This window comes from Poeciliopsis prolifica, unplaced genomic scaffold (assembly GCF_027474105.1).
Source record: "Poeciliopsis prolifica strain line A6 unplaced genomic scaffold, Auburn_PproV2 SCAFFOLD039, whole genome shotgun sequence".
NCBI classification, from domain to species: Eukaryota; Metazoa; Chordata; class Actinopteri; order Cyprinodontiformes; family Poeciliidae; genus Poeciliopsis; species Poeciliopsis prolifica.
Genome location: NW_026562414.1, coordinates 5,591,513 through 5,610,000, shown reverse-complemented (window position 1 = coordinate 5,610,000; position 18,488 = coordinate 5,591,513). Strand labels below are relative to the sequence as shown.

Here is an 18,488-nt window from a genome sequence, read left to right as displayed (position 1 = left end):
ATAAAAATAAAAGTTGTATGTCAATGTTAAATTTATTTATATTTATATTGCACGTTTGAAAACAGGTTAAAACTGCACTAAATGCTGTACAAAGGCAATTACACAACAGAATCAGTTGATGAGAAGAAAAATAATTGTAATAAAAAAAATAAAAATAGAACATCACAACTGAAAAGTTAAATGCTAACAACCAAAAATAAGCTTTAAAAAGCTATTTAAAATTACAAGAATAAAGTCGTAGTTGTCATAATTTTTACTTTTTTACCAGAAAGTTAAGAAAAAATGCATTAATTGATTTTTTTGTTTGTTCATCATAAAGAAAATATATACACAAATATATAAGAGAATATATATAAGAGACGCAAAATCAGTTTGAAACAAAAAACCAGAATCTTTTCACTCGTTTGAAACCACGTATATGAACAAGTCTTAACAGCTGAAGGTGTGTTCTGGGATTGTCTTCATCTGAGGAAGACGTTTACAGTTGAAGATACACAAGTAGCTCTGCTGCACAGCAGGACAGAAATAACAAGCAGCTGATCTTTATCTTCTGCTGCTTCTTTGTTGTTTCTTGATTCTTCTGTCACACACTTGGCAAGCCGTTAAACTCATTAGTATTCTGTCTGGACTTATTTTCTTTCCTATTGACATTTACATTTAAATTGTTTATCTGTGTGTGTGTGCGTGTGTGTGTGCGTCCTGTAATGAACATGCCTTTGCAGTTCCCTGAAGGCAGCCATTACCAACAACACACACACACACACACACACGCACACACACACGGACAGAAGATAATGTGAGCGGAGGAGGGAGGAAAAACGAGGCTGAGGATCCGTCTCGGGATTTTAAATCTCCATTTAAAATCATTAAGAGTTGAGGGATATGGAAGAATGCTGTATGTGTTGTTCACCAGCCTTTATTTCTCTTCTACTTTTAGTTTGCATGTTTTATTTGGAGCCTTCCTGCAGGATTTGTAGCATCTGAAAACTGGGGCATCGCTGACTTTGTTCTGGTGTCTTTGCTGCTTCTGCAGTTGAAAATAAAGTCGGTTTTGCAGGAGGAGCTGGTTGCTTTGTTCCTTTTGGAAAATGTTTGCTTAATAATTTAGTTATGCTTTGGTTTACTGTGGCTATCAAAAATAACGCAAGAAAAAAAACTGCACTTCTGCAGCGCATAGAAGAAGTACATAGATGCTTTATATTATTATTTCTTTCACTAATCAACCATGATCAACAAAATTGACTTTTTGGATGAAAAATATTGTCACTGTCAAAACTGATTTTCACAAAATACTTACAATTACATATTTATATAGAAATATGTAACATAAAATAGAAAAATTGAGTCATTGTAGATAAAAAAAATAGTGGTAATTTCCACCAAACAGTGATGTTTCATTTTAATATCAATGTTGTTTGTTTATTTTTTATGAGCTATTCAAATTATGTTGATCATGATTGATTTTTAGAAAACCTAAAATGGGTAAAATTTTATACTTTTTAAATGAAATATATATTTGTCATGTTGTAGGGGTCGTTAAGCTAAGAAAATGTCTATTTTAAAGCTGCGTTATGTAATTTTTACATATTTGTTGAAACTGTCACAACATGGTTACAGTTGGTTATGAGACAGGTAATGGGTGAACAAAGCAAACTCTGCCTCCTCCAAGTTCCAACCAATCAGAGCTAAGAGGCGGGTCTTAGCGCTGTCAATGGCAGTCCAGCTAAGGCTAGTTAGCATAACCAACGATGACAGAAGATCGTTTTCTCTGTCATTAGCACATTTTGCTGCAAGTACACAAACTTGATTGACAACGCTAAAACCCTCCTCCTGGCTCTGATTGGTTGTTTTTGGTGTATTTCTTCAAAAATGGGAAGGAGGTCAGTTTTCCACAGATTATCTGTCTCATAACAAACAATCATGACATGGTAACAGTTTTAAAAAATATGTAGAAAAACATATTTTTTAATGGTGGAGTTTTCAGAAAGAAATACACATGTTTGGATGCTGTTCTGAAAAGACAGCAGTGGCTTCAGGAACATGAATAATCCTCTTTAATTAGTTTAAAGAGGCGGAGATGTTTTCCCTGCAGCAACTGAAACGTTCCTTGTGCAGAATCGGAATCCTTCACAATAAAAGGCTCCTCATGTAATCAGACTGAACTCACTGACTCAGATGCAGATGATGCGTGTTTGCAAAACTTGAGAATGCTGAGAGCAGAACAAAAACCTCAAGCTGATTATCACTCTGCGTGTGTGTTGCTGATTGCTCGGCAGCATCCGTTCTCGAGCTTTTGTCTATCAGCATGCAGCCCTCATGACAATTATGCATCTATGCATGAAGGCGCTGAACGTGTGTGTGTGTGTGTGGATCCAGATGTTTGCTTCATTTTTATTCTCCCCCATCATTCCAATTTTTTTTGAATCCGTCTTCCTCCCCCTCAGTAAACCATCTGCACACGCGCAGCCCGCAGCAAGCCAGAGTTAATGCGCGCTGGCTCAGCCAGGTGGCCGCGCGGCCTCGTATCCGTCCTCATGCACCTCTGGCTCGCCGCTGATTGGACTGAGCGCAGCTGCTCTGAAATCTGCAAACCCTCTTTAACTGGGTCACTGTGTGTACTTTCAGCTTTTAGGTAGACTTTGTTCTGGGTTTCTCTGTACGTTCTCGATTAATAAACATGTACGTCTTTGCTGAGGATGAAGTTGAACAACAATTGAAAGGGAACAATAATGGGAAACAAACTTGAATATTTTGTGAATTTACATGCTTTCAGGCTGCATTTTCACAGTTTCTATAACCTATTTGCTATTTTATATACAATAACAACATGGTGTAACACTGACAACAAAAAATTTCCTTTAAAGCCAATTAAACCAGTGGACTCATTTTTCCATTAAAAATGTTTGTCTCATGTTGAAATAACAGTTTTGCAAGTGGGGCATTTAATTAAATAAGAAACTCAATTAAAATCACAGTAGATTAAGTTTGTTCATGTGATAAGTCAGATAAAAACATTCTGCGCATCATAGTCCTAACATTTCTTGTCATTTTCTTCGTATTTTCTGCCAGTAGTAACAGCCAGTAGTTGATTAGATGAGGAAAAAAAATAGGTTTTTCGAAATTGGTGTGTTTAAAAATATGTTTATCTCCTTAAAGGTTTTCAACAGGTAATTTAAATCTAGCAAGAGGGATGAATTGGGACATATATTCTAATTTATAGAGTTTGACTGTAATATCAGACTGAGATGGTTATTGATTGTTGCTGTGCTGATTTGCTTGTATGTTTTCAATCATTACGTTTTAAAATAAACCTATAATTTCCAGTTTATTGGGAAATGCAGCCAGACTTTATTTACAACAGAATGACTGCTTCTAAGTGTTCAGGATGCCGTTCACTCCAACATGTTTCCTGATGCTTTTGGACATAAATGTGTGTTTTTCCGGTCATTTTGTCTTGTTTTGTAAGTTGGTGGAGTTGAAGGAAACAGGTGTAACATTTGCTAAATAAAATTTTTATTGTTAATAACTTTAATATTTTGTCCCTTATCATGCAGCCAAGCATGATGTGAATGGAAACAGAACTATTCCACCCTTTCCAGAGGAGACACAGATGGTGATGTTTGGTAAGTGTCAGAATACACACCAGATGATTCATGGTACATAGGAAATAATTAATGTAAAACAGGAGGCAAGATGTGATATATAAACGTCTCCACTCTGGTTTCTGTAAGGCATGGGCTGTTTCTGGGGAGCAGAGAGGAAGTTTTGGAGTCAAAAGGGAGTTTACTCCACCCAAGTGGGCTACTCTGGCGGCTACACTCCGAATGCCACGTACGAGGAAGTATGCACAGGTAGCCTCTGCATACCAACACACACACACACACACACACACACACACACACACACACACACACACACACACACACACACACACACACACACACACACATGCATGTGTTTTCTACTGACTGTTAATAAACTGGGGAAAACAGGACAGAAACAGCGGAGCGCCTCATTTCCCTCAGGCCCTATTAAACCGGGGCATGGATAAGGCAGCTATTGATGCCTGACCGCTCAGAGCAGCGACTATTTCTGTGTGTGTGATGTGTGTCCAGACCCCCCAGTGGCTCTTCCAGTCCGCCAGCACACAGTAAATCCATCATTAGCCCCGCATCACCACCTGTCTCTTACTGTCTCACTTGGTTTTATTTTGTCAAACTGTTTATGAGTTTATCTTTATTAGATGATGATGATGAGAAATCAGAAATAAAAACTGCAACTATATGATTTAAAAAAACAAGGACTAAGAAATATGTTTTTTAGATATTGGTTAAAACTTTCACAAGTGCTGTCAGATAATGTATGGAAAGAGCTGCTATTGCCATCTGAAGAAATGCCTGCTTCTGATCAAAAACAACCAGTCAGAGCCAGGAGGAGGGTCTTAGCGCTGTCAATCAACCTCATCAATGCACTGCTAAATGTGCTAATGGCAAATGGCCTTGCTGATTCACTGCACTAAGACCTGCCTCCTGGTTCTGATTGGTTGTTTCTCGTTTGCACTGGGAGAAGAAAGAGGATTTTTCTCCATGGAAGTTCCTGGCAGTTTCTTCTGATTTGTGACGTTACACTCAAAAGAGTTTTTATTAATGGCTCATTTTCCAGACATTAACTTATTTCCAAAAACTGAAATTTCAATAATAAGTCATCTTTAAATCAATAGGTTTGACCATTTAAAACCCATCTCTAATTTGCTATGATTTGGTAAATCTGCACCAAAAATCACTAAGTAAACGTAATTGCTAATAAATGCTAAATATATTCAATACACTATTTGAAGGTTACCGACTAAACTGCAAAGTTTGAAAGTTGTTCTTTACTGTCTTGTCTAACATTTGGATATATGGTGTAAAACTGAACTTGAATACATTTGAAATGCTTGGAGGAACAAGTTGAGCGCTTGACTTATCGGCTTTGGAGGGTTATTGGAGGAGAGGAAATCCCACGTATGAATTTGTGAGTCATGTTTAGAGTCACGGTTGACTGTGTTACTCATGTAGATGTTTTCTCCCCGGACAAATCGAGGAGATTTGTTTTGTTTTTAAATCATATTTCTTGTCTGTTTCTTTCCTTCTTCATTATTTCTCATCAGAAAGTTACTGTAGCATTTCATAGTTTGCATGGTGTTGACAGTTTAGATATAAATAGGAAACTCTGCGTTTGAACTCTTAATACAGCGTTTTTAATTAGCTTTGTGTCTTTGCTGGAAAAGGCCACTTGGCTGAATAAAGAGCTCCTCCAACCTTAACATATTCAGGAAAAACAACACTTGAATATTCACTGTTGGTTAAATAGTTGCGGTCAAATCAGCTTAGGTCCAATTTGTGATGATTAGATTTGCATATTTTTACTCTGTTTTGAGAAGAAGTTCCTGTTTGTAGGTTTGAAGACATGCTGTTCAGTTCTGCTCTCAGGTTGAGTCTTGTTGTTTTTTGTCTCTTATTTGTTGATGGCTTTCTTCATACATTTTCTTTCTTTTTACAATTTTTCTGATATTTCTTAAAGTTAATTCTTAGTTTAAAAAATTCTTATTGCAGTTTAGAAATGTCTTTTTGCTTCAAATCTTTGTTCTGTTTAATTTTTTTGGTTTTCAGTTTCAAATCTTTTATTGTTTTCCTTTTTTTAGTTTGTTTGGAAATTTTCTGTATCAAATCTTTTTTAAGTTTAGAATTTTTTGGCATCAAATATTCCTCTTTCTTTAAAATTTTTACAGGTTAAAATCTTTTTTCAGTTAAAATGTTTTTCAAATATGCTTTTCAATTTTATTTTTATTTCAATTTTAAATCCTTTTAAATCACATTATTTTTCTTTCAACATATTTTGTTTTCAAATCTCTTTTGTTTCCATTTCCTTTTTATTTTTTTTACTTGTGGGTAATTATTTTTCATTGATGTTATGAAAACAATCACAATAATGCTGTTTGGTTTTTTTTGCGTGCATATTTTAAGTAACAAATAGTGTTTTTTGTTTGTTTTTTATTCAAGCCACAGGAACAAATGCTTGAGCATGGTTGTGTGCATACATGCAAACTTTCAGGAGAGTCGCTGGCTGTACAAACTGTTCCCTACTTTGGGTCATTCCAGGCGTATTTTTGTGTCAAGAAGGGCACTTATCATTTTGAAGACTGAAATAAACAGTCAAAAATAATTAACTGGAGAACATTCTAGCTACATGCAAGGCATGTGATGCATGAACAGTAATTATAAGAAAACTTATTTTCTCAAACTGACTTCACCTTCTTAGTAAAATGGTGATTAAAGCACAAAAACACAAGTTTGAAGCCATTTATAGTTTTAATTTAAAGTCGTTTTACTCATATTTGCATCAAACTATCAAGAAACCTTTTTCTTTTCTTCATGAAGTTGCACATAACTTTACTCTGTTTCTTTAGGCCAGTTATTATAGATTGAGCTCCAGGATGGCAAAGCACCTGGATTTGAGCAGCTCTTCTGCTAAACAGTTTGAGGCTTTGAAAGGGATGAGAGTTAAGTCGCATCCTGCTGCTGGTGTTAGGTTGTCCTCTGGGACTCATTTATGTTGTTTCCAAGGCTGAGAGAAATAAAAACACTACACAGACTGTGTGAAAAAAGACAATACATGTAATTTTTACTATGCAGTCAAATTAGATGTGCAAAATGTGAAGAAGAATTCCACAAATTAATGGTAATGTTGGCCACTTTTTTGGTTTATATTGTCTTTTTCATGCTGCAAACAATGAAACTTATTTTCTGGCACAAAAGGTTTTAAAACTTCTACAGAATTAGAAAATTTGCCCGCTTGGTAATCCAACACGTTCACCTGACTGCTTCATTCTGAGTAACAGCCTGATTATGAGATCATTTGGCACCTGGATGTACATTTCCTACCAGCTGCCGCTTTATTTTCTGCTCCGATTCCAATCTTTACTGTATTTCCCATCCAGTCCGAGATGAATTTATTCCTGCGAGATTGGCCTGGTGAGACATTAATTTAATGCGGACCGCTGCTTTGTCTCTGTTCGCCAATATCTGCCGTAGGAATCCATAACTCCTGATATTAAAAAAGTAATAAGGCAGAGAAAGACATAGGAGTGGAGGTGGAATGAGAGACGTGGAGAAGATGAGGTGTCACGTAATGGGTCACACTCATTACCAGCGCCAGCTGCTGTTTGACTCGCAGCAGAGGAAATCTTTCTTCTGCAGAAAATCAGTTTTGGACCAGCCTGGCCTTTCAAGGACACCTGATGGATATTGTGTCTTTCTTGTGTAAATCTGCTCTTTTTTTAAGGTTGTACATCTAAAAAGAAGAAATCCTAAAGCTCTCATATTAAAGCATTAAAGCTTCTGCTCTGAAGGTTTGTTATGCTATGGATTATATGATTCAGTCACTTTATGCCAGAAAAACATCAAACAACCAAATCAAAAGATTACTTTCTGCCAATGATCAATACTTACTGAAAGGGTTTGATTTAATATTGTTTGTTTTGCGATTGTAGCAAAATGGATCATCCAATAGTCTTAAAGTCGGATTATATCAAGTTTTTATCGAGGTCTGATTTGGGTCACTTTCACTGTGTGAATGTTGCCTAATTCTTGGTTTGGGTTTCTTCTTTTCCCTAAATAGATGAAAAATAGTTCAGCATTTACTGATATTTAAGTTCTAGCATTGATGCTGATGGTTGTATTTTGCAGGCAGGACCGGACACACTGAGGTGGTGCGAGTTGTTTACCATCCAGAGAAGATCAGCTTCAACAGCCTGCTGAAGGTCTTCTGGGAAAGTCACAACCCGACTCAAGGTAAACACAACATTCATGTCTAAATCCTGCAAATAGAACAAGAAGGGTTTTATTTTGAGTTTATATTAGGTGTGAGCAATACAGACTTAAAGCTGCAGCTTAAAATGTGTTTTTCATGTATTAAAACTGTTACCATATTGTGACAGTGTCATATGAGACAGATAATGTGTGAAAACACATCTCCATCTCCTCTTTGAGCTGTTAATGCTGTCTGAAGAAATGCACCAATAACGACCAATTAGAGCCAGGAGGAGGGTCTTAGTGCTGTCGATCATCCCATGAATGCGCTGCTAAATGTTCTAATGGCGGAGAAACAACTCATAGTTTCAGAAAAACTGTTAATCTGACGTCATCGGTGTGAGTGCATGACACAGCAGCATCAATGACGACACAAACACAAGTCGCAATAAATTAATTAACAATTAATCGCTTCATATACTGAAACAAATTCAATAATTTTTATTTGCATGATTTATTGTTTCTCTCCATCAATAAATGTCTTCAGTCTGGTGATTTGTTCTCAACTAGCACTTAGTTTGAAGAACAGTTTTCTTTCTAGAAACTTCATAGTTCACTTTATTTGTTGTTTCTTGTTGTTTTGTTTATTTATTTTGGCTATTTAGAATGTCTTCAAGTTCCAGGGTGAATTTTCATCAGAATTTAAAGTTTATTGATTTTTAAGAACTTAAAAATGGTGTCAAAGCAACAACATTATTACTTGCAACAACAACAACTTCTGGGACGATTCACAGCCCCATTTGTAATGTGTTTCTTTACGACACAAGAACTGTGATTTCTATCACAGTATTTTCAAATTTACTGATATTTATTGACGCTTTCATTGAACAAACAGTGGAAAAATTTGTAAATACTATCAATCTTGACAGTAATAACAGTTTCGGGGGTTTAAACATCATTAACTGGAATTTATTGTGACGACGCATCAGTGCTGAAACTCCAACCAGAGAAGAAACCAGTGGAGCTGACAGACTGCTCACATGGAGAGAGTGAAGTGAGGAGTTTCCTGCAGTGTTTATCCCACTGCTAGTGGGATAAATTCCCACTAGCAGTGGGAATTTATCATGATAAATCCCCACTGCTAGTTTTTGCTCGCGACATATGATCAATAAATGTATCATTTTCAAACCTGTTCCTACATTCGACTGATTAATAGAGCATCACATATGTGAGCCAGCCTTGGAAAGCTTGAAACATTGAGACTGACAGACTGACAAGCTGACAGTGAAACGATGACATGATCAGTCACGAAAAAACAGCTTTCAGTTCTGCCAAGGCAGAAGAAGACAGGTTATATTTTTGGAAATGCTGTCGGTTGTGGTTTGCCAAGAACTGAAGACAAAGACGCCACGCTGCCATCGAGATCCTCGTTTTAAAAAATGAACATGTGTGTTTTCAGGAATGCGTCAGGGGAACGATGTCGGGACAACGTACCGCTCTGCCATCTACGCCTACACTCAGGAGCAGCTTGACGAAGCGTTGGCCTCCAAGGATCAGTACCAGAAGGTGAGCAGATCCACCGGTTTTTGTTATCTGAACAAAAACATTTTGATTTTTAAGGGATCCACCATTAGTTGAACATGTTGCCCTAAATAAGTTGTAATTTTCCTTTTAACTTACATAATGCTGTTTGTGATGTAGCAAAAGTCGTTATTACTTCAGATATTTTTTTTTATACTTTTCACTCTTGGAGGTGGCAATTTGTGAACCTGATGGGTTGATGATCCATTCTGTACTGGAATCTACAGAGTAAACACAAGAAGGCTAACTTTACCGTGGTGTAATCTTAGATAGTACTACACTGCATTGCTGTTGGATGTAATTAAAAAATAGTGAAAGTCACTATATATTAAAAAATAGTGACTTCCCACATGATTAAAGAAAAAAAAGAAGAGCATGGTCAGAAAAAGCTTCCAAAGGACCAATTTGTGCGCTCAACATTTCTCTCCAGAAGACGTTAAGTCATTTATACGAGCAAAACTGATGAAGGCGCTAACAGGTGTTACCTTTACAAGCTAAAAATAAATGCGGTACCAACAGTTTTTATCCACAAAGCTGCAAAGCCCTGCAGCTGCTGCAGCGAAAACCACTGGGACAAACTTCAGACAGGCAGCACAGAAAACTCTTTGCAATGCTAACATAGCTTATGCTACTGCTGCCGTTTCTGATTGTGAAACCACGGAGCAACACCGGACCGTAAACTTCTGTTACCGTACTGGCACAGAACAATAAAAGTGCTTACCGGATCACACAGTCCAACCAGAGGTATATGTCAAGCTGGATGGAGCTAGCGCAATCTGACTGAGCATACATCATTTACCCAGAATGCATTGCAGCAACATGGCGAAGTCCTTATGAGAATATTTTATTGAGATTTATAAAACCTAAACATCCTGCAGTGTTATTACTGTTTTGTTTTAACATCTAAAATAAATATTTCTGAGATAAAGTCGATTGTTACAACTAAATGTGGATCCCTTTAAAGAATCTGGAGAAAAGCCGAGCTGTGTATGAGACAGCTGGGAAGTTTGTAGAGGACAGAGAGTTTTCTTTTTGTAACTTCTTATCAGGTCAGTGGGAAGAGGAGAACAACATCAGGGGACGGACAGATGGATTGCAATTAGAGTTTTATTTAAAGACGAAACTGAGATGTAGCAGAGCCGGCAGTCAAAAGGAAACCAACACACAAAGCGAAATGGGCCTGGCAGAGCGACTCACTGAGACAACAGAGATGATCCAATGTAACAGCATAAGCCTGACGCTAAAGAAAAAACAACCAAAAGAGCTAAATAACCCCAACAATAACTAAAAACAACTTTCACCAGGGACAAATGCAACAGAAAATGCTGCAATCAGAAAATAGAAGCAAAGGGGAAAATGCCGCATATAGTCAAAATAACAGCAAATGTGAAAATTTGCTCCATAAAAGTCCTCCATACAACTTGGCCTTTTCAGGCCACTTACCCATTTGACAAACACTCATGGCTGCCTATGCTGAAGTTGCCCCACAATAACACAACATCTTAGAAAATGCAACCTGAAATAAAAATATGAGTAGCTCATTGTCTTAGTTCCTCCCAATGAGAAAGGTGGTGCTGTTTTGTAAACATGACTGGCCATAATTGGGGCATTTTGAGTTATTTACAGATTCTGAAAAGGTGGAAGGTTTCCAATGATAGAAAGTACCAGGAATTCAAAAAACTTATTTAATACAAGAGGCATAATTTAGAAGCATCATAAACACATAATAGATTTGAGTTGTGTTAGCAAAAAAACATTTTCTTTCAGAACATAGTCCACCATGAATCATTTTACTTTTGGTGTTAAGATGCAGTTAGTCAGCATGGGGCGCAGCGTTGCTCTCTGCCTCGTCACCGGTGGAGGGATATGCCAGTGACGAGGCAGTGAGCAGCGCTGCGCCCCACGCTGATTGACCGCATCTTAACACCAAAAGTAAAATGATTTATGTTGGGCATGTGGCATGTTATGTATCATAGTAGTATTAAAAAACAAGTTATTTAACTCACCCTCTTCGGTTTTTCTTTTTAATGACGCAGTCTTAAGCCATTTATTAAACACAATCTTTTGCTAAGTTAACTCTTCGAGCTCACCTCACAGCAAATAGAGTTGTTTACATGCAGTATGTTGCGGACCACTAGGGGGCGCCTGTGGACCACCACTGTTCCAGCTACCAAAGTTTTAGAAAGTTGCACTTTCTAAAAAGTGCAACTTAAATGAGCTACTGCTGTTCTCTAATATTGAAGATGTTAAGTAAAATTCTTGATTCTTCCTCCAACTTGGTTCTTGAACAAGTTAATTATTAAAATCCAGGAATTAATTCATCTACTGCTTGGACTAAAGTTAATGCTGAGCAAAGTTTCCCTTTGTCTGACACTGACTTAAACATTTGGCATTTTGACTTTTCCGTCTTCATTTTTCCTCGTTATCCTCCCCGTTGCCCGCTGGCTGCTGCGCAGGGGGGCGGGGATTAAAAACGAAGCTCATTAAAATCCCTGCTCTCACTTAAGGTAACTATGCACAGTTTTGCAGTGCGTTGCCTCAGTTTTGTTGCCGTTTGCTGAGGTCAGATCTAATCTGGTGCTTTTATTTTTTGACCCTTGTGTTAAATATTTTATGGCTCCTCATCTGACTCAGAGTTTTGACCAATTTTCACTGAAATCAAGCTGTTTTGCTCCTTTTCTGCTATTAAACAACTGAAAGTATAAATTTTTTATATAATTTTTGTAATTTTCCAACTTTTCTGAACCAAAACTCCTTTTAAACATTTTTTTAAACCCTAGTATCAGGCATGATTTTCGTTTTTCATCTGTTATTCCTAATGACCTGAGTTTTAATTACATAATTTGCCGACAGCTGATGTAGAAAAATCTATTTTATATAAAAAATAGACTTGTAAACACTGAAAAACAAAGGATTTTATATCTAATATTTTATATGTTTTAGTTATTGTTATAAACACACAATATAGTTGCAATTAGTTCTAGTTTTCCCCGTTAATCACTATTTTTATTTGTTTCTTTTGTTTTTTTTTACTTTAGCTTTTGTTATTTTGTCAGTTTTAGTTAATTGTTTATTAACAATTGCTCCAGAATGGTTTCTGTTTTGGAAATCAGTTGTTGGCATCATCAGGATTCAGTCTGAAAATGAAACATTTCCATTTTTATGAATTTCAGTTACTAAAAATGATTTATGCACTTCAGTTTTCATCACTTTGTTAGTTTCAGTCAACTCTATGACGCACATTGTTCTTTAAAAATCTTTTCAGCTTTTGTCAGGATTCATATCAGCTTGACTTCACTTCCCAGCATTCCTTGCTGCTCTCCGGACCCGCTCCCTTCGTCAGAACCGTTCCTTTTGCTTCTGCTTGTACATGCAGCTCGTATACGTCTGAACGCTTTTAAAGTCCACTCACACAATAAGAAGTTCGCACGCCGCCTCCCTCGTCGACTCGTCTCCCGCTGAGGCTTTCCACCGCCATCGCACCAAAAGGCTTGTTTCCATGGAAACTGACGGGGTAGAGGCTACTCTATTCTTTTCTAGTGTAGTCTGGTCTTCATTAGTCTTTTTTTCTCTCCTTCTCCTCACCCTGTTTGGCCTTCCTTTTCTCCTCTTCTTTTTGAAACCTCTCTTTTCTTTTCACCGATATCCGTCTGAAAAATAAAACGCGTGAAAGGATTTTCTGTTATTGCTGGGCTTTTTGGGGTTGTCCCATCGCTTTCAGCTGGTTTGAGGCCTTTTATGTTCAGAATGAATAGAAAACAAAGTCAGCCGACAGGAAGGTGGGACGAAAACTGTAAGCAGATCTATGAACAGCCCCCCGGAGGAGAGATAGAAGGATGAGGTTGAACACGCGGAGAGGTGAGGAGTGGAGATTCAAAAGGTTAATTAACAGAGATGGTAGAGATTGTTGTGACTCTAACTGCTTCAATACAAAACTGCTGAAGTGAAATTGTTTATCCTTTTGAAGGTCAGGCTCTTTTAAGGGACTTTGCACATATTGATTTACTTCTGCTGCTTGTTTTCTACAAGCGCTTGAAGTTTCAAAATGTATAAAAATAATCTTTGGTTTGTTGCAGGGACTGTAAGTGCAAATCGTTTACCTGGAAATCAGACTTATTACATCTTCAGTTATAATTGTCTGTTTTTGCTTAAAACCAAGATGCTTTCAGACATTTGGGTTGCTGAACAATAAACGTGATAAACTTGGACCCCCATCTTTTTATGGAGGCATATCAGGACCACTGGATGGTAAAAAAATCTAAATATAAAGTAAATTTCCACCAACAATTCAGATATTTAAGGTTAATTTCTGAAATTGACATAAAAACACTGGAAATTTCTTAGTTTAAAAAGTAAAAAAAATTCTAGAAAAAAAATTTTCATTAAAAACTGCACCGTTACCTAGCAACCCAAGCTGAGCTCAAGCGCATCTAGTCACTGGTTTCGCCACTGCATGCGCCGTACAACGGCTGCTGGAAGAAAAAGGTATTTGGTAGTTGACTTGTCATCCATTCTTGTCAGTTGTGCAGGAGGCTCCACTTCTGCTTTTCAAAGATGGACGGTTGTATAATCTGTCTGCAGTCATTTTCACGTGGGAGTGTAAACGTTGAGTTGAGTGGCCAGCAGCAGCTTATTTGGATTTAAAGTGACATGCAGTCCATAAGTTCACTGTTTATTTTCCAGTCTGTTTGGCTGCAAACATCTAATTGTGCAAATCTAATCAGTAAAATAACAGAAACCATTGTGTCCAGGTTGGTGGCCATAGATCTCATCCAAGAATTCATCAGCATCGGCTCTGATACCGATGTTGGATCAGATCAGCTTCATCTCTGTATCACTGGAAGAGCGGTCTCTTCCAATCAAACAGACCGCTGGCGCTTTGGTTTCCTTTTTCCTCTTATTTTCTCGCAGAAACTCAAACGACTTTCTCTGCGTAATAGAGAGATTTCCTGACTCCGGCTCTAACAACCATGTCCTCCTGAAAATCTCTCTTAGATTTTGTTTCCGTTTTTTTTTCCTCACCAGATTGGCTCACCCACCCCCTCCCATCTGTGTCTGCATGTGTGTGTGTGTGTGTGTGTGTGTGTGTGTGTGTGTGTGTGTGTGTGTGTGTGTGTGTGTGTGTGTGTGAGAGAGAGAGAGAGAGAGACACAGAGAGAGAGGAAGAGAGAGAGAACATGCTTGGCCTTTAGCAAACACAATCCATGCCAAACCATCTGGGCATTAAATCTGTCCTACTCAAAAATCGCTTCAGTTGCAAAAGTAACGAACTCTCTCTCATACTCACACTTTGGGTTTGTTCTGATGATGCATAGTTTTTATTGTTTGCACCAGAACAAAGTCCGGTTGACGATGAAGGGCCTAAAGCTGCCATTTATGTAAATTCTTCCCTTCTTTTCGCCACATGCCTTCAAATATTTATAAATTTGTGCTCCAGAAAATCTCTTTAAAGTCTTTGTATTCAGCCACCCAGTTTGTTCTTTCTGAAAACCCAGACTGTGTCGAAGCCTTGCCGATCACGCGCTGACCTGAATTTCCAAAAAGCTCAGTTAAATACAAAGTTAAATGCTCTTTTATTCCCTTTTTTACTCGACTGCCATGAAAAATGTAGATGGAGGAGCAGAGACGAGTGAAATAAAAGTTTAAACCAGAGATGAGAAGCTAAAAAAAAAATAAATAAAAACAGAAGGAAAACAGACGGGTTCATTTGGTGTCACGGTATTGACCATGTTCGCTTCGCCGGCTGCCTTGATTGTATTGTTCACACAGAGCGTGATTGGGTAATTTAGTGTGTGTGTGTGTGTGTGTGTAAGGCACAACAACGCTGCAGAAAATTACCTTGCAGGCGACTGGTGGTTGTCTGCAGCATAAAAGGAGCCTCCCTTTTCTTTTCTCGCCCCCTACCCATCATTAGGGTGTGCACTGCGTCTAAAATGGCAGGTAGTGGTAAACGTGTGTGTGTGTGTGTGTGTGTGTGTGTGTGTGTGTGTGTGTGTGTGTGTGTGTGTGTGTGTGTGTGTGTGTGTGTGTGTGTGTGTGTGTGTGTGTGTGTGTCGTTGCTTGATGTAATAATGTGTGCTCGGCCTGTGGGTGCAGGCATGGCTCCTGAAAGCGGGGTGTTTTCATTGTTCTGGTATCTTTTCTGGCTGATCCATTTTCTTTCCATTCTTATATCCACTTCTAAACAAAAACTGCTGCTTTTATTTCCTCTGCCTCTTTGTGCACAGATTCCCTCTCTACTGCCTTCACGTAGCCTCTGTTTTCTTTTTTCCATTCCTTCTGGCTGCTTATCAGCGTTGTTCACGTTTTCCTGCTTTACCGGAGCAGTTGGAGGTATTTGCATACCAAATGAGCAATCTACCTCTCTGACATGCAAATTAATGGATGTGAATTATGCATTTATGGCACGCAGCTAACGCCGCATCAGGCTCCAGCACAAGCAAATGCTTTGAAAACATTGAGAAGAAGGAGGGACAATAAAGATGCCACCACAGCAAGGAACGCTGCGGCTTTGAGCTTCACATGCAGAACTGGTGTAAACAGGACAGCAGCCATGTTTTCTGCCAGTTCCGTCTTAAATTAACCCTTAAGATTGTTTTTGTAGTTCTGGAAAATAAGGAATTTGATTTCACTGTAAAGAATTTCTTTGATTTATTGTTGTCACTATAAATAAAAAAATTAAGTGACGGTATTATCTAAAATGTTATATTTGCTATTTTCTCCATTGTTTATTCCACAAGAGCATCAATAAATATTAGTAAATTTTATTAAATGTAAATGCTTTGTGCAGTTTATTGATACAATGAAAATGTTTTTCAAGTTTTGTTTTTGTTTGTGGCGCTACAAATGCTGTGCCAATCAGTAATCTAAAAAATAAGCAATAAATCGTGTTTTTTTTTTTTTTACAATATCACAATAAAGCCAAAAAGTGTTCAAATATAATTTGAAGTCAACATTGCCCAACCCTCCTTCTCACAAACAGCTACTGTAGCTGCAGTAGATGAACCAACCAGAAAATTTGTTTTCAGTTTTAGATGCAGATTTTAGCTGATTTTATTCCACTTTTAGTCACAAATAATTAACTTTTACTCTCCCATAAAAATCTATCACATTTAACATTTCCATACACACGTCAAATATAAATAAAAAAAAGCCATTGACGGGATTGTTCTACTGCTGCAGCGTAAAACAATTGTCTTTTTGCCTTCCAGCAAAATATCCGATGTAAACAGCAACATGCATATTAATACTGTAATAATATGTTTTCCTTGATGTTTACATAAAAATATGTTTTTTTCTTTTTCTTTCCAGCTGTTTTTAGTTCATAACTTAATAGCCTCCCATTATATCTGCTGTATATCTTCCCTCCATATGTGTGACCATAGATGGAGTCCATCAGAAGTTCACAGGAAGTGATGAATCAGACTGAAACTCTTTTCCTGCCTCTAAAGCCTCACAGACCCTCTGGGCTTGTTTGCTGATTTCTTTGCTAACGGTCTCCAAGTGCTGACGTCAATTAAGCTAAAATGGTTTTCAAATAATTACCTCTCTCAAAGTATTAGAGCCACCAAAGTGTGAAATTACTGAGGACACTTTTAGTGTGATTGTTTTTGCGCTAAAACAAAAGAACTCCTGACTTGTGAAATGTGAAGTGCCATCACAAGGGTTTAACGTTAAAGCTGTTTTGAATTGAGCTTTAAAACATTGTTTTGTTTTTTAAAGAAATTTATTTGTATTGGATTTTTTCCTCTCTGGTTTTAGTGCATTAAATCCACAACAGAAGTAACTTTTCCCTTTCAGGGAAAATTCCCCTGTTGTAGTGAATTGAAGTTTTTTCTTCATACATGACGTTGCTAATCAGTACTTGGGCGTCTTCTTGTTAGCATGTTTATTTTGGTTCTGTGTACCCAGAATGCCCTGTGCCATAGTCCACTTCCTGCTATTGGAGTCAAATCCAGTTAGTTTTCGCTTACGCATTCAAACCGCACCAGAGTTCCCTTGTGCCGAACCCAGACTATTACGCAAAGGCAAAAGATAAATCTCACAAAAAAATTTTGACACCACTCCATTTTATTTATATTATATGAAGAAGAAAGTTGTGCTCTGTGTCTTCTGAGATTTTACCGCCATTTCCTTGGAGAGTCCTTGGCACAGTGCCCCCTCAGGTGAGGAGTGGAACAGGTTTTTAAATTAGTTTGACAGAAAACAAACCGCTGCAGCTGGAACTCCAGTCCCAAATGTTGCAACCAAATTTCATCATTTTGGAATAAAATAATTAATGTTATTAATTAATTTAAGTAGCAGAGAGAAGCATCATTACATTTGCTCTGCGTGAAATTTTAGTTGGTCTTTGTTCGTTGCCCTCCACCTCCACTTCACCATTTTATTAAAAACACAAATAAATCCACACAAAAATGGAAATATTAAACCTTACCGTTGCTTTTTCATTATTTCACTGCTTATGTCTGTTATAATAACATTTAAAATAAATATTTTCATGAAACGATCCATTTTATTTGTCATGCAAAGTAACGTTCTCAATCTGATTCCCACCTTTCTTTTCAAATAAAATCATTTTTAGTGCATCCGAGGGCTTTAATTAACCTATAAAATATATTAAAGATGATTTATCACACCGTTTATTAACTTTTTCTGAACAGATAGCCACACACAGCACATAATGACAGGATATGGAGCGTATAATCAAGCTCTGAATTATAGCGCGCAGTTTGTTTCCAGTTGAGTACCTCCTCTAAATCAAATGAAGCGCCAACCTCTAAATAATTAACCTGGATGCCCAGACTTTCGTTACATTCACATAAAATTTTTAGTGAGTAAAACCGGAGCGCCTTCGTCTTCTTCATTTGATGAAAATGAATCGCTGATCTCGGACCGAGCTTCAGAATCGGCCCGGATGATTGTTGACCAACAGGATAATAACCGTAAACTTAATGAACTCAGAGTTTTGGGTTTGCTGCTGTCAAGTCGAGAAGAAATAGGAGCAGCTTTGCAAATAAAAGCCTAAGCGAATAAATGTCAAACCATATTTATCTCCTCCACCATCCATGAGATGATCAAACAAAAAGCTGAGCTGTAAACGGCCCAGCTAAAAACACG

General features: G+C 37.5%; 1 protein-coding gene across 5 annotated transcripts in view; it reads left to right on the top strand.

The window, feature by feature from the left end:
• msraa (methionine sulfoxide reductase Aa) overlaps positions 1–18,488 on the top strand; it is a 30,668-nt gene that overhangs the window by 10,729 nt on the left and 1,451 nt on the right. For all 5 annotated transcript variants that reach the window (XM_055054424.1, XM_055054425.1, XM_055054423.1 and 2 more), the window contains 4 exons: positions 3,555–3,623; positions 3,732–3,851; positions 7,728–7,832; positions 9,250–9,356. In XM_055054424.1, the coding sequence (XP_054910399.1) occupies positions 3,555–3,623; positions 3,732–3,851; positions 7,728–7,832; positions 9,250–9,356 (401 nt within the window). The remainder of the gene's footprint in view (positions 1–3,554; positions 3,624–3,731; positions 3,852–7,727; positions 7,833–9,249; positions 9,357–18,488) is intronic.